The sequence below is a fragment of the Corvus hawaiiensis genome, chromosome 6 (genome assembly GCF_020740725.1).
Source record: "Corvus hawaiiensis isolate bCorHaw1 chromosome 6, bCorHaw1.pri.cur, whole genome shotgun sequence".
In the NCBI taxonomy this organism is placed as follows: Eukaryota; Metazoa; Chordata; class Aves; order Passeriformes; family Corvidae; genus Corvus; species Corvus hawaiiensis.
This window is the reverse complement of record NC_063218.1, coordinates 35,635,402-35,651,434: the sequence shown is the minus strand read 5'-3', so window position 1 is coordinate 35,651,434 and position 16,033 is coordinate 35,635,402. Positions and strand designations below refer to the sequence as shown.

At 40.6% G+C, this 16,033-nt stretch overlaps 1 protein-coding gene across 1 annotated transcript in view; it reads left to right on the top strand.

Moving 5' to 3' along the window:
* The window catches only part of MAP3K9 (mitogen-activated protein kinase kinase kinase 9), a 63,239-nt gene extending 50,176 nt beyond the window's left edge, over positions 1 to 13,063 (top strand). The window contains exons 10-11 of the mRNA XM_048305922.1: positions 286 to 1,101; positions 2,315 to 13,063. Coding sequence (XP_048161879.1) covers positions 286 to 1,101; positions 2,315 to 2,796 — 1,298 coding nt within the window. The 3' untranslated portion in view covers positions 2,797 to 13,063. The remainder of the gene's footprint in view (positions 1 to 285; positions 1,102 to 2,314) is intronic.
* Positions 13,064 to 16,033: the final 2,970 nt, after the last annotated feature.

Sequence of the window (16,033 nt, the reverse complement as noted above, 5' to 3'; positions counted from 1 at the left end):
ACTGAGGTGTAGGTTGCTTTTGAAATGCTGTTCTGCAATTAATCCCGAGTGGGTGAATGCTTCACTAATTTCTTTCACTTTGATAGTGTTTCCAGTTACTTGTCTCAGCCTATCTGCTTTGGAAACAATAGCCTGTGAGTATTTGGGAGTTGATGAATGATGTTTGTGATGAGAGCAGTTGCATCTTTTGAGGAGAAGCTTATTTTGAAGTATATCTGTGAGACAATTAAATTTGCCAGTGAAAATGTTACATTGATACAAAGTCTATTTTCATTTGCTTTCCAGATGATGAGGACAGTGAATGTTTTAATGGAGAGGGCAAAGTGCACCCTTCACCTGTGCACAATCAGTCATACCTCTGCATCCCATTTCAGAAGAATGAAGAGTGGGATGGCCCTTCTAGTGATGCCAATGAGGAGTCCACCCCTGTTAACTCTGCTACGAGTACCCCACAGCTGACACCCACCAACAGCCTCAAACGTAGCGGCTCCCACCACAAGCGATGTGAGGTTGCATTGCTTGGCTGTGGAGCAGTGCTGGCGGCTGCAGGCCTGGGTTTTGATCTCTTAGAAGCAGGGAAGTGTCAGCTGCTGATTGAGGAAGAGCCAGAGGTGCCCAAAGAAGAGAAGAAGAAGCGTGACAGCATTTTTCAGCGAGCTGGACGCCCACGCAGGAGCACTAGTCCACCTTCCCGGAAGATCTTCAAGAAGGAAGATCCCCTGTTGTTGCTAGGCGAGCCATCCACATCCCTCACCCTTCTTTCCCTGTCTTCCATTTCCGAATGTAATTCCACCCGGTCCCTGCTGCGCTCAGACAGTGATGAGATTGTGGTTTATGAGATGCCTGTCAGCCCAGTGACAGTCAGGGCTCCCTTGCCAGCCATTACAAACCCACTGGTCAATGTCCAGATCGAGAGGTTCAAACAGGACCCCAACCAGTCCTTGACTCCCACACACGTGACGGTCTCTTCCCACACCCAGCAAGGTGGACACAGGCGCACACCTTCTGATGGGGCCATCAAAGGGGGTGGACTGGTTGTCAATGGGTGCCCAACCAGTGGATGCCCTTCTGGTAGCTGTTTAACTGGAGCACTGGGAGCAGGTAGGTTTTCAGCCATCTTCCTTTTCCTCTTCAGAATAAAGACAGAAGCAGTATAATTACTTGTTGCTTATACATTCGTTGAGATGACCAGCCCACAAGAATTGCTTGTGGAGGCCATCTTTACACAAATAGCTAACAGAATAATGCAGTAATGGTTTCAGTTCCAGCATGTCTACACTAAAGAACTCTCTCTGCCCCCCCATGCTGTGAGGCAGAGCATAATATTGTTTCTTAGACAAAAATGGTACCAATTTACAAATATTGCATTCTTCTCAGGATTTCATCTCCATTGCCTTTATACACTTATTTGTACTTCAGAGTAAATTCTGATCTCTAAGGTGAAAATGGGATCCATAAAACAGTTTGAGGCTGTGCTACTGTTGCTCTAATTCCTTTGCAAACAAGAGGGATCTTTCTGGGTAGGTGTGCTCACTGTTGCAGCCTTTGAGTGGCTGTGACTTCATAATTTAAAAGATGTTTTACTGTGTTATTGCCCTAGTAAGTCACCAAAAAAAGGAAGGACTAGAATCATAAATTAAAATCTGATTTAATTAGCATTTTCCCAAAAGTAAAACAAAATATGAAGTTGTCTTTTGAATGGAAGTCTGCAGTAAAATGTGGGTTAATTCAGATGAAAAGTATTCATTAAAATGGTATTCATGAACATGTACAAGTTATGTTGTGTTTGTAAAAAAAAAAACCAACCAAATACCACGCCCACCCCTAAATGAAAAGAAACCAGGAAGCATCTGCAGTAAGCAGTGTTAAGTGACTCTTCCAGGAAGTTGGTCCTGCTCATGGCAAACAGGTGTCATGTATCTTGCTGTGCAAGTGTCTCCCTGATCCATTCAAGCTGTTAGTGGGTAGTGTGCCCTCCAAAGGACTTGGAGAGTCCACTCCTCTGTTAGGAGGTCAAATCCATGCTCTCCAGTCTGAAAATTGAAGAAAACACATGAGAGAATGATCAAAACCTGATGCTTGTTCCAGGTCAGTGAAACAGGTGTCTTGAAATGTGTTAAGAACAGGGTAGGGGTAAAGAAGCCAGTCACTTCAGATTGCCATAATCTTGAAGATACGGAGTTTGTAGATTCTGAATGGAGGCTTTCTGCTTTGAAAATGCACTGTACATAAAGTGAACTAAGATCTGTAGGAACCACTTAGCATTGCCATCTAACGTGTTTCCCTCTTCTCTTACGTTGTCTGTTTTGGATAGGTGTATTAAAAACACCTAGTCCAAGCAAAGATCCAAGTGAGGTCCCTCGCCTGCCAGACCCCAACCTTGTTTTTCCTCCAACCCCGAGACGATGGAATGCACAGCAGGATCCCACGCTGGAAAGACCCAAGACATTGGAGTTCCTGCCCCGGCCACGTCCTGCAGCCAGTCGGCAGCGGCTTGATCCCTGGTGGTTTGTGTCACCCAGCAATGCCAAGGGTGAATCTTCTGCCAACAGTTCAAGTACTGATACTCCAAGCAATCTGGACTCTTGTTTTGCTAGTAGCAGCAGCACTGTAGAAGAGAGACCTGGACTGCCTGCACTGCTTCCTTTCCAGGTGGGTCCTCCTGTAGAGGAGCGGACACTGTTGGACATAGATGCTGAGGGGCAGAGCCAGGACAGCACCATTCCGCTATGCAGAAGTGAACTTAACACACACAAAGCTGCAGCATATGAACTCAAGCAAGAATTCTGGTCTTAATATGAAACCACTGGGGACAGTGAGCCCCTCTAAATTCAATCCTACTTTTTGCACTGAGAATGCACTTTGAAGACAGATGAGATGGAGGGATGCTACAGAGATCATGTGGTGCTGTCTCTGCTGAAGATGTGTTGTCAGCTGCCTGATTTTTGTCTGCATTTGGGTGAAACTTGGCAACTCTGAGCTGCTGACTTTTGCTGTGGGGTTTTTCTGTAGTCTTCCCTGCCCTGTTACTGCAGTTTGAATCTGCAATGAGCTAAAATTATCATATCAAAGTCTTTGGTTAATGACCTTGTAGAATTTGGCACTTGCAGTAAGTATATTGGTCTCTATCATGGTATTAATCAGTATTTTCAAAACTCAAATATTACACTACAGCAGACATCAGTGTTTGATGTTTTCCCAAGGAATCCAGAACAGAAACAAATAAATATCTGGAGACTACCTTCTCTGAAATACATTCAGATCATTAGACAGGCCTGGGAATCATCATACCCCCACTGAAAGAGCAGAAGTAGCTATCTTAAGACTTCCTCATTCTCTTTTGCTCATGTGGTAGCGTAAGGTGGAACAGATGGCAGGGGAAGGGCATGGCATCTCCGCTGGTGGAGGTCTTTGAGAGCAGGTGAACCACACCGTTGGAAACAAGTAGATGTAGTTGATCCTGACTTCAAGGTAGGTTGGATGAACTTCAGTGGTCTCTTGAGGTCCCTGTCAGCCCTATTTTTTTAATGACCCTGTGCTTTCAAGATGAAAGCTTATGGTATGGCTGTTGAGCTTGTTCTTGTTTCAGACTTTTGTTCCATCAGTCTCTTTTTTTCCCCACCCTGTTTCTCAGGCTCATAGTCAAGTTGCCTCAGCTTTGAGAGGGGAGTTAGCAGAAACTTTCTTTAAAGATGTGTTGGCTTGCAGAAGTTACGTGTTTCCATATTTTTTTCTTTCTATTTTTTTTGTCCTTTGTTACGCCTTTTAGGAGTGACCCATGAAACCCAAGACTGTTCTTATGCACACTGGTACTTGTTTAAGGCTGTTTTGAAAATGAGGCTTGCTAGTAGTTGGATTGTGCAAACAGGAATCAGAACATCTGGATTCTGTTTTATTTTGTCACTGACTCACTGTGTTACCCTGGGCAAATAATGTAACCTCTGTGCCTGAATTTCCCCATCTGTAAATAATAGGAATAATACCTACCTCACAAGGGGAGGGGTTGGGACGTATGTAATAGGTATAAAGTCCTTTGAGATCTTTGAGTGAAAGGCACTATAGACATGTAAAACTTTATTCTTGTTCAAATATGTAAAACACTCCTAGATCTGGAGCAAGAAGAGACCCCTGTCTGAAAGGAGGAAGTCACACAAATAGTGTGTGCCTGTGGCTCAGAGTTTTCTGTACAAAGACTTAAAGTGTGTCTGTGCCACTGCAGTTATGTCTTACTGGCTGTAAAGAGAGCTTCAGTCTTCCCCAAATTTGGCATTATATATAAGGGATGTGGCCTTTATTTGAGTGTAATAGAGTAGTCTGCTTTATTGCAGGGTACAGCATGTCTGTTCATTGTTTTTGTACAGATCTGCAATCGTTTTGCTAAGCTGCTGATATTTGGTTGCAAATAATTCATTTGACGGTGCTGCCAATGCAGTGCTTAGCCTGTTGGGGCAGTCCAGTCCTGTTGTGAAGGCAGTGGAGCCGAATACTTCCTGCAGCTGTCAGCAGAGAGAAGCTGCGTGTTTAGATGTTTGTAACCTGATTTTAAAAACCAGCATGTGTGGGGAAGAACTGTACGTAAGGCTTTTTAGTTCTGTGTGAGGACTGAAACCAGCATGTTCCCATTAGTCAAGTGCACCTTTTTATTCAAGCAATTACAGTATGTTTTGTTTTGTCACATATTACTTGTTTGTCACATTCCATGGAAAATGCATAATGGCAGAATTACTTTCTGCTGCCCTCCCCATTGAATGCTCTAGAGCTAGCCTTAATGGTGCTACACTAGATGTTGAAGCTGGAGAGACTGCTGACTGTAGACAAGGTATTATGATGTGGGATTCAGGTACTTAAAGAAAACTTACATTTCTGACTCTTTTGTTAAATTTAGACCTTTAGCATTATTGATTTCTTAAGCATCCTTTTGCTTTCCATTTCTGAAAACTCCGTTTGTGACCCAGACACCAGCAAAAAGATAAAACTCATCCAACAGATTGCTAATTTTGATTGTGCTATAAATCAACCTTAGCGTAATCTCAGTAAGAGGCTGTGTCAGAGGGACTTAAAAGAAGAACATTAAAATAATCTATTTTTAATAGTCTTCCTTACCATTTTAAAAAGTCTGGAACAAAACTAGATTAGCTGTTCTGAAATGTAATGTTTTCTATCCAAAAGGTATAATTATAAATATCATAGGGGGTATCATCTGCTCTGCAAAGGCATCACCTGGAATAGCTCAGTTTGAACAGAAATCTTTAAAATCCATTTACGTGCATGAAGTGGGAGGTCACCTTTCTAGGTCATACTGATATAACTCAGCCTGCTGAACTTTCTAATAGCTGGCCAGTTGATTTCACCAGGTGAACTTTAAGGTTTCTGTCAAGTTCCCAGGAAAGACAACTGTAAAGGCAAGTTGTTCTGTCACCTCTTTTGCTTAAGAAAGTTGAGGATGAGGTATTAAACTCCCCCTTGCCTCTCTCCCCCTTCTATATAATCAGTTGGTGAAAGTGGTATGCGGTTGAACTTTGAGAAGTACTTTGCTCCAAAGAGCATCTTCTCTAATACCAAGTGGACATTGCTACATCAAATAACTTGGTAGGACAGGTGACAAGAGTCAAGGATCCAGGTCAGGGTTAGCAAACTAGATACTGTTATTACAAAGCTGCCAGAAAGACTAGTTAGAAGCATATTGGTTGGTGTGTGGTTTTTTTGTGGTTCTTGTTTGGTTGGTTTTTTTTTAATGCTTCTTCAGTGCAGTTATCTTCATTGAATCTAGCATGTGAATTAACCTGAGGTAGTCTTCGAGCATCCACCCATAACTGTCTTCCAGTAGCCAACCTGGGGTATCAGGCAAGAGGAGTCCGTTGTGGAAACAAGGCTCCTGACTTCAGTAGGTGGTGGGGTATTCTCTGGCAGGCAGAGTGAGGGCTCTCAAGACAAAGAGTTGTCAAGGTATTTTACCTTATGCACTCCAAAAGCTGTTGCAGCCAGTGCTTTAAGGCCCAGAGTCTGTGTGCATGTTTAAGCTAGGTCAAAACCTCTCTCAAATCCATCTGTCCCATCCTGGCTTGAATTCTCTACTTTCTTAATCTCTTGGGGTTTTTCCTTTGCAATTGTGGGAGCTGAGGTGCTCCAAATCTCCAAAGGAGTGATCGACTATAGTCCACTAGATAGTGAGAAGGTACGAGCCCGTCAGCTCAAGAAATCTTTTTTTCCTACTGGTTGCTAGTATTCCCATTTTTCAGGGAAACAAAAGTGTCAGAATATTGGTCACTGACCTACCTTTCTAGTAGTATTATTGAGGAAGATGGTGAAAATCTTACTTTAAAAAAATTTTAATAAATGTATTGTTTCCTAAATGTCTGAATAAGTTGCACATTTTCTTGGCTGAGAAAATGAGAAAAAGATAACATGAAAGTCACCGAGCAGATTAAAACAATGACAAAAGAATGGAGAAAAATGTGTTCGATTACAGGCCTTACAAAGAGGAAGTGGCAGTTTTTTAACTGGTAGTAATAATGAGATTGTAGCTGAGAGAAATGTTTGTGGTTTAGAAATATATTTGTATTTTTGTTTAGTCAGCTGGCAAAGTATATAACTAATTTATGTAATTGATGTGCTGATTTAGGAAATAGAAAGAAGCTTGTTAGCCCTTCAAAATCTGCTATCCTTGTAGCCTGTTTAGTGTTCTTGTAATATTGAGGGGAAGGCACAGACATAGCAACCAGTGCAAAAAATGACAGATTTTTGGATACATTTTTACTGGTTTCATAGAAATTGAGTGTGGGACAAGTAGAGAGAAGAAAGCTTTTGTGTGAAAACTAAGATGATTAAATATTTATGGATTCTTTTCTAATACTGATGCTTCTTATGCACTGCACAGTGCTCTGTTTTACCAGCAAGTAGGTCTTAATCTCCTTTCAATCATTTTCAGAGGTGCAAATGTAACTTTTTATACATATTTTCCCTCCAGATTATTATTACAATGGGTTGATATTCACTATGGGGCAGGGAACCTCAGTGAAAATACTCTTTTTGTAATAGTTTTCTAACAAAATGAGTATTTTTAAAGTGAATTTTCTGTTATTGATGTGAAAAGACCTGTTCTGGTTTGGCATGGTTTTATGATGAAGTGTTTGTCTGTACCTCTAGGAATGGGAGTAGTTGCCTTCCTCTTCTTAGCATGCTGTTATCTTAAGACATTGTGGACAATACTGTGTAGAGATGTTACTTCGAAATGTCATGAAACTGGATACCTCTCATTGGGTTGAAGGTGAGGCAGTAATGGTCAAGTAAAGAAAAGTCTGCCTCTGGAGTGCTTTGTTAAATAAAACATGACAGGAAACCTCCCACCTTGAGTCACCTTTCTATCTTGAGATTAATTTTTGTTTGAAACCTATTCATCTCTGTGGGATGAATATGGGAGCTGCAGTCTCATTAGATGTATGGAACCGAACCTGTTCCTGTGCCCCAAAATTCAATGATAGCCTGTTATTTTTGCAAGTAATTTTAAGCTAATGTTAATAGATTTGTTTCTTTCTGGTTTTTTGAAATCTTTCTTCTTGGAAAACATGCTTATTGCTCTCTAACCTTTTCCATGCATTTTGGAGATACTCTTAAGAACTCTTACCAACTCTGTGGTGAATAAGAAGGGTTAGATCTTGCAGAGTGATTTAAGTCCTTTTGGCTTTGGGGTTTTTTTTGTATGAATCAAGGGCATTTACATTTGGAAAGATTTCTGATCCGTATCCTGTCACTGCAGAACAGTTTCTTAGCTTCCATGTTTTGAACTCATTTAAGACTAACTTGGGTAAAACTGGATTTTAAAGGTGAGGGGATAGACACATGTTAAAACATATTTGCAAGCAAGCAATAAATACAGCAAATACAAGAACCAAAATGACTCTCTGACCTAGAGCTTAACTTTCAGACTTTGTAAACCTTTGATTGATGATATAATTAAGGTATCTATAGGAAAGAATGCCTTATTACAGTTTTTATTAAGTTTACTGTTTTAATGTTAGAATACGGCGGTTTGCACAGCCAGTAACATGGTAGCTAGCTGGACAGAAAGGATCTTCAACCAAATTTGCTTTTTTTCCCCTCTATTTTCAATCCAGTTTTTGGGTTAAATTTTTTCTCTTTTTTTTTAATAGTGTTTAACAAACAATACAGTCTCAAGAACTCATTAACCTTACTTTCACAGTTTCATGAGGCATTATGGAAATGAATCTATGGCTTATTCTGGTGCTCCCTCTATTGAATGCATTAGTAGAAAGTCATGCTTCAGTTAAAATGTGCATTTGCTTTTGTTTTTTCCCGTGCTCTTTTTTAAACAGTTTTGCCCCTGGTCCAAGATGAACACAACTTCTGAAATTACCTACATCAGCTTTATTTTTGTATGTTGAAAGTAGTCACTCCCAGGCTAAGAGGTGTGTGCTTGATGAACAAGTAACTTCCCACTGGTGACTGGGTAGTGGGTCTGATGTAGCTACAGGAATTATTATTGTTCATTTCTAACAAGGATCTCCCGTTTTTTGCAACTGGAAAATCTTCAGCACTTCATCAATGCTTGTATACAAGAAATACATTTTATCTCCTTTTGTACACAAGGGAAAAATCTTCCTTTTCCTGATCAGGAACATTTTCCTACTGAGAATGGCTTCTTGAACTCTGTGGTTTTGTTTGTTGGTTTTCTGTTTCTTTGGGGATATTGTTTATTTTTGGTTTGGTTTTTAGGCCTCTCAAATATATATATGTATGTGTTAGGTGCATCCTGTATTCTGAGGTGCCTTCCATCTCAGCACGTCTCCTTGCTGGGGCCTGAGGTTGGTTTTTTGGAGGGACCTCCTAGCTGTAGCTTTCAGTACTGTGTTCTCCGCAGATCAGGCCAAATACCATCACAGGAAACATTTCGTGTCCTCCCATTTACACCCCTGTGTTGAACCCTGCACTATCACTGCCTCTCCCTATCTCTCCATTAGGGTTTTGGCCCCATCCCATCTTTGTTGGTTATTTATTCTTGTTGCCATAGTAACAAGTGTAAGGCAGAAAACCATACATGTTTCAGGCGTCCTTTGGCCTAAAAGATTTCCAAGCTAAAAGCATAAGATACAAGTGGGTGAAGTGGAAGCGGGGGTTGGCAGGAAATAACAGAGTGAAATTATCCTTCTTAATGTAAGTCAGAGGACAGAGGAATACTAGCTACTTGGTAAACTGTTGGCATCATCGGTAAGCTGGGTCCTAATGAAGAATCTGAGGAATGTACATTTACTTAGTTTGATAGAATGGTTTGGGTTGGAAGGGACCTTAAAGGTCATCTAGTTCCAGTTCCCCTGCTATGGGCAGGGACACCTTCCAGTAGATCAGGTTACTCAAAGCCCCATCCAACTTACCCAGTTTCTGATTGGTTTGGTTTGTTTTACCCTGAACTACCTCATTTGTCGAGATAGAATGGAAAGAAAGTCTAAGTTTTGGTAAGAATTGCTCTAAGTAAGCACTTAAGCTTGGAATGAGATGGGAAGGCAGAGGCAAACTTGTATTTGGCTTTTCACATGCAAATTCCTGATGGAAAAGTAAAACCAGCTTATTAAGTGAAGATTATACTTGCTTTGGATATTTGTCTCCAAAATAAACAATAAAGGACAAAGCGGGGCATTTTTCTTGATGGTTTCTAACCTGTGGAAGAGTTGATTGTCCATAGACAAAAAGGTGATGATTTCATATTGGTCACTACTGCTTTTAAAAGTGATAGTCTCCTTTTTCAAAACAGATTTTTTTTTTTATAAATAATATTCTCATGTGCTCTTAAAGTGGAGCTATACACAATCCTGATTGTTTTCCTGCATTTGCAGTATTGTTTTCCTAGTGTATCAGCTCCTAATACAGTCCTTCCTGTATCTGAATGCTAATAATGTGCAGGCAGCCCAATAGAACTAACATTAAGGAACTATGACATATTTTTAGTGTGCAGTGTAGTGGATTTATTAACCCAGCTTGAAGTGGGCTACTGTTAGGTCTGTAGCTGATGGGTCAGATGGACGCACAGCTAGAAAAAGGGGGCTTAGAACTAATCTGCAGGAGCAATGCCAAAGTTGTATTTGCTTAAAATAAGCAATTTGAAAAACAATCATGGAGGGAGGTAGGGGGAAGGCCCTTCATTACTCAGAAATACATCTCTAGGATCTTGTCCATGTTCAAATTTTAGTTGCTGGGATAGCTAGTGAGAATCTACATTGTGTACAGTGTGACTGAAAGCCCAACATTAAGACCAGAATAATGCATTTTATATATGCTATTTCTGACTGATTAACACTGTCTCCCATTCTACCTTGATCGTTTTGATTGAGCATTTTCTCAAGAACAGATGTTGAGGTTGAATAAAGCTGGCCTCCTTGTCTTGGAGAGGCATATGGGTCTGAGAGAGAAGAAACATTGCTCTAGCCATGTCCTGATCTTCTGTATCTTGTGGTCTTAGCTGTAGAGGTTATAATGGCGCAGGAAGACATGCTGGTGTTTTTCAAGAATGCTGCTAACGGCAATTAAGTTTCAGAACAAACCTGGCCTCTGGTTACTGTTTGGCATACCTCAGTTGAACACTGAGCTTCTTGAGTCTTAACTATATCTGGAGGTGAACAGAGCTGCTTCCTTGAGTTCTGCTGGAATTTGGGAATGTGGCCACTTCTCAGCTTGGGTAATTTGTTTTCTCCCAGGCCCAGTCCATGTCACAAAATCAGTTGTCACCCTCCACTGATTGAACAGATATTCATAGTAGGCTTGTTCTTGTGTCTTGCATGCTTTATTGAGCAGCTCTTACAGTGTCAACAGGGTTAGCATTTGTATCTGTACAGAGCAGCTAGTATCTCTGAGCTGACTTTTCACACTGCATCTCGAGCAGTTGTTGCTCCATCAGTTCTTCTTTTGCTCTAATTTAAAGGTTGTCTTGACAACTATAACATCCAGATACCCTAGACTGTAAAGAATATAGCCACAGGAAAAAAAAGTAAGTAAAAAAACGTACTTAGGAGTGTTTGCCAGTTGAACTGGTTGAATTTGGCCAGTGCTCTTGGCAGAGAGTAGGATCCATTTTTTTGTAGCATAGCTATCTTAGGAGGATGGCTGGGTTGGTACTGCAGAATTTACCTAGATCCACCTAAAGGCACTGGTGCCCTTCATGCTTGGCAGTTATAAATACCACATAAACCCAAGAACATCTGGTAATAAAAGTTTGTATTTAGGGTAATTAGCTTTCAAGTTAAAAGGGAAGAGGCCTCAATTCAGAAAGCTCTTCATCACATACTTAAACATCACTGAAGTCAGTGGAATGTATTTGTGGGTCAAAATGCACAAGACCCCAATTGAGCAAAGCTCTTTTAATCTGAATTGGGGGATTGTCATGCAGAGACTGATTGTGAAGGACCAGGCTCTTTACTTTGATTGTCAGAGGAAAGAGTCAATTAACCTGAGGAGAAAGTTCCTCAACAAGCCGCTGGGTAAATGCTTTGGTTTGATTGCTGACTCTTGTGGCCTTTCCATGACTGCACATGCCATGCCTATTTGACTGCTACTTCTAACCATAAGCAGGGTAAGCTTTGAGAATGTTTTCTGACCTGGGGTGAAAGAGCAACAACTGCATTAGCAGATTGCTAGCTGTAAAGAGGCAGTAAGTGGTGACTGGAGGCTGTGTGTGTGCAAATGGCAGTTTAACCTGAGGCCTGTTCTCAGGTGTTTCTTATTTTACAAATGCATTCCTCCAGGCTGGTGGATAGACCTGACAAGTTCAGCAGTGATCAACATCCGCCACTTTGACTAGAGTTCTAGGATTCTTGCCTGTCAGCTGTCAGCACAGCACTTTGTGCTGCTATATTATGATTTCATTGTCATAAATTCAGGACAAGCTGGAAATACCTGAGATATTTTACCTGGTTTGAGATGCTTATATGGAATGGGCAGGCAACAGTGGTGGAAAAATCAGGGAAAATACCTGTGCTTTTAACAATGTCTCTTCTGTGGCTTTGAAAGTCCAAGAATTTCTTAGCCAGAGAATGTATTTCCTCCCTCTTTTTATAAGCTACTTCTTTCTTTTGCCTTATTAATTGTGGATCTGCTCCTGCTTCTATTTCAAGCCAGATGCAAAAATCGGTGACCTGACTTTCCTAGGTACAATGTTGTAAATCTGAATAACCAGGTGAGTAGATTTCTCTAGTGTAAGATCATGCCCCCATGTCTGATCCTTTGAGATATGGGATGGTTCCTGCTTATGTTGAAATCACTGTGTGGAGGGTATTGGGTACTTCATAAGGAACTCCAAACTCTGTAGGACTGGGATTCATCTTACAGCTCAAGTATTTCAGTCTGGTTTTGGAGACCTCTGTATGTCTTCTCTTCCGTTCATGGTGTTCAGAAGTCCGTTGCTATGGAAGGTAGCGCCTGAAGGTATGTTTTGCCCGAAGAACCTGCAATGAAGCAGTTACATTACCAAATGGCACTGTACCCCAGAATTGAGTAAAATAACAGAGGCCACCAAGTTTTTCTTGTTTGTGTGATGAAATGTTGTCAAATAAAGTGATTCATTGGAGCCTTCCTTTAACTTCTGTACAGCAGTAAGCTTAGAGGAAAAGAAGATTGCATTATTTTTTGAAAAGCTTTATTTGTGACCTGGACTAGTTGCCTCTGACCCTCTTGGGCTTAAATAGTTAAATTATATTAATGTCCAGTTTGTTTCACTGTAGGTAACACATCAACTGAATACTCTTGTGCATAATCTACTGTATCTTTCCTCTGTTCTGTGTCAATGTATTATGTGTATTTGGATTACAGTTCTTTTTGTATTAAATTATTTTATGTTCTAGAACAATATTTAAGTGAAGCAAAGAGCTAATGAAAGTTGTTGACGTTTTGGGATTTCTTTTCTCTTTGCTCTTTTTTTGGATGTACTGTAAATTGTAAACCAAGGATGCCAAGCAGGCTTGGTTCAATGGCTAAAATTATTGTATTACAGTGTAATGCTGATCTAGGCCTTGTCTCAACACTAGAGCACACAGACTTGAATAAAACTGTTATAAAAGTAGATTGTCTTTAGGCCTTGAGTTCTTGGGTTTGTGCTCCAAATAATTTTAAGCAGATATTTAGAATAACAGTGGCATCACCTTGCTCTGAGGATTTCAGAATTTTTCCCAGTGCAACAAGAAGTTTATTTTTCTTTACTAGGTCTCTCAGTTGTGATCAGCTATTCCAGCTCTGGGTCCTCCACAGGGCTTTTGAAATGCTTTTGCAAAACATCAGACAGTTTAGTACAGGTCTTGGCACACAGTGTCTGTCTGCTAAGCCCCTTCTGGCTTTTCTCTGAACCAAGGAATTAATTGCATACCATTTTTATTAAGGCTAATATTTCTGTTCTGTTAGCTTGAGGTTTTTCTACTCTTTATTTGATATGCCAGCTAGAATATGAATCTAAGTGCCTGGATCTGGAGCTTATGAAGTAACATGTTTTGTGCATGATGACATTTAACAGATGGTTTAGATTCACTTGTGATGCTGTGCCTTTGTCCCTGCCACATCATTCCATGAGACACAGTTACATGAACAAGGATCTTTCCAAGCTGTTTTTGTCTGCTGTCAGTGTGAAAGCCAGAACAACATGGTTTTGATTCCTAGGTCATGTTTTTGAATCCTAGGTTATACTTTTGCTCTTCTCTGCCACAAATCCATCATTTCACATTTTTCTGCTTTAAGAAATGTAGCTGTATTGATGAAGGACTATGCACTACAGGAACTTATATTTCATAATTTCCTTTGAAAAAATTTTTTTCTAATGCAGGTGCATGCAAGAAATCCTTCACCATTCCAACAGATACGGAGACTGAACAATGCATAGGTAGGCTACCTTTAGTCATATATTCCATTCAAAGTGCTGCAGTGCTGTGTTTTGTGATAAACTGGGAGGAGAGTGAACAGACCGTCAGTTAAGTTTGTTGGAAATAATAGCATGCAAAATGAATTGCTTTTTCACTTGTTTTAACAAAAGGTGTCTTACAGTGTTTTGTCTTCCAAACTACTTTTCCACTCCTCCCCAGATCCAGACTGTCCAAAATTAAAACAAATATTTCTACCTCCTGTAATGTTCTGCAAAGTAGCATTATGTCCTAAAAGAATCAGATTTTCTAGGTGAATTTACTCACCTGTCACAATGACAAGGTTACCCTAATGTTCAAGCTGGCCTCATCAGCAACAGAAGTCTACATGCATCATGGCACTTCCATTTCTGCCAGCAACTGCAGCCTCTGCAGAACATGGCAGGAGCACAAAGCACTGGGGCAGAACAGAAAAATTCTAAGCAGGGGAATCTAACCACTTCTAGAAGAGAAGGAGCATCTTAAATGAAAGCTGGCAGGGTCAGCATGGATGCAGAACAAACACACCATGAGATGCTTTAGGCTGAGCAACTTTAGTTTTTCATTGGTTGATGTGTAGGCAAGGGTTGGGTGTACAAGTTCTACAGTGCAAATTGTATGTGGCCTTTAGCTATGAATGTGCTCAGGTGAGGAAACCACCATTTATTACATTATGTTCCTCAGATGGCACATGCTGAAATAGTAAATGCAAGTGGTGCTCTGAAAGTTCATAGTACACCTTGATAAAACTTCTAGTAGCCTTCCAAGGCTGTGCAGATTAAGGGAAAAGAAGGGAGGCTTTTCTATATCATGCAGGTCATATTATTTGATTAATTAATCTGCTGTTTCTAGTGAAATTTTTATATTTTTGGTCCTTCTGACATGGAAGGAAAGGGAGAAGATGTCCTACTAAAGCTAGGCTTAACAAGACCTTATTTAAATGTAACATGAAAAGTTTGTAGGCATATTGCTATCAGGCTCAAGGACACTAAGCTTTAGAAAAAAATCTGGAGTGAACATGACAATAACAAACGTCAGAGTATCTTAACAAGAATTAACAAGCTTTGTCTTCATGCTTGGGCACAATGGACACTGCAGTTTGCTTTGGCAGGGAAAGGAAATAATTGTGACGAAGGATGAACAAAGCTCTGGGGTTTTCAAGTAGACTTCAACATGCTTTGTGGTTCTTTGCTACTTCATCTGAAATCTTATTAAATGGCATGTGATTTACTTTCCGTTAAGTCCTCATTAATTTAACAATGAACAAATCTGAGTGGAATGAAAAGAGGCAGGATCAACTGATAGCACTCCAACACAAAGTAGAACCATAATTGCTTTACTAAATATAACCAAAGTCTGTACACTTCATGCCTGCAAAATTTGCTCTGAAATTTATTCTTTTCTCCCCAAATCATGCTGTAGTATCTTAACTTTATAACAAATTACAGGTTTGAATTTTTTTTTTTTAAAGCACAGATGGGGTTACCTGTCACAGATTGCAGCCAGCATTAAAAGAACCAGCTCTCATGGATGTGAACATCTTACACCATCGTGTTCTCCAATGGGGCCCTGAGGCAGTAGTTGGAGAACTGCTCATTGTCCAAAGAGTTTACTATTTTTGCAGCAGTCAGGCATTTTTGCTTTTGGTGATCTTCCTGCAACTGCATCTGGCTATATTTACTTTTGTACAGGTACCCCTGGATCTTGTAGGCCTTAGTTAGAGGTAAGATGGTCTTCTAAGCTTGTGCATTCTAAAGGAGAATTTCTTGTTGATAGTGATTTGTGATTGGAGCTGCTCTGTAAGGGAAGATGAACTGGAGAAAAAGGGTGACAGAAGGGTAGCAGCCTCATGGATACAGTCCCAGGGTACCTGAGCAAGGCAAGCAGAGCAGGTCAAGTGACAGTAACCGGGGCCAGTCACAGTGATCATCAGGCAAGTCTGCAGGGATAAGACAGGTCCACGGTCAAGCTAGGAAGGCAGAAAGGGGCCTGGGTGAGCAAGGTACTGGGCAGGTGTAGGCATAATCATAATTTAGCCGAGGCAAGGAGAATGTGGCTACTTGGTGAAGGGAGGAGGCTGTGATGAGGTTTCTCATAGCTCTTGTCCCAACCACAGCCAGCAGCTATATCTGAGCTGACCTTGAGCC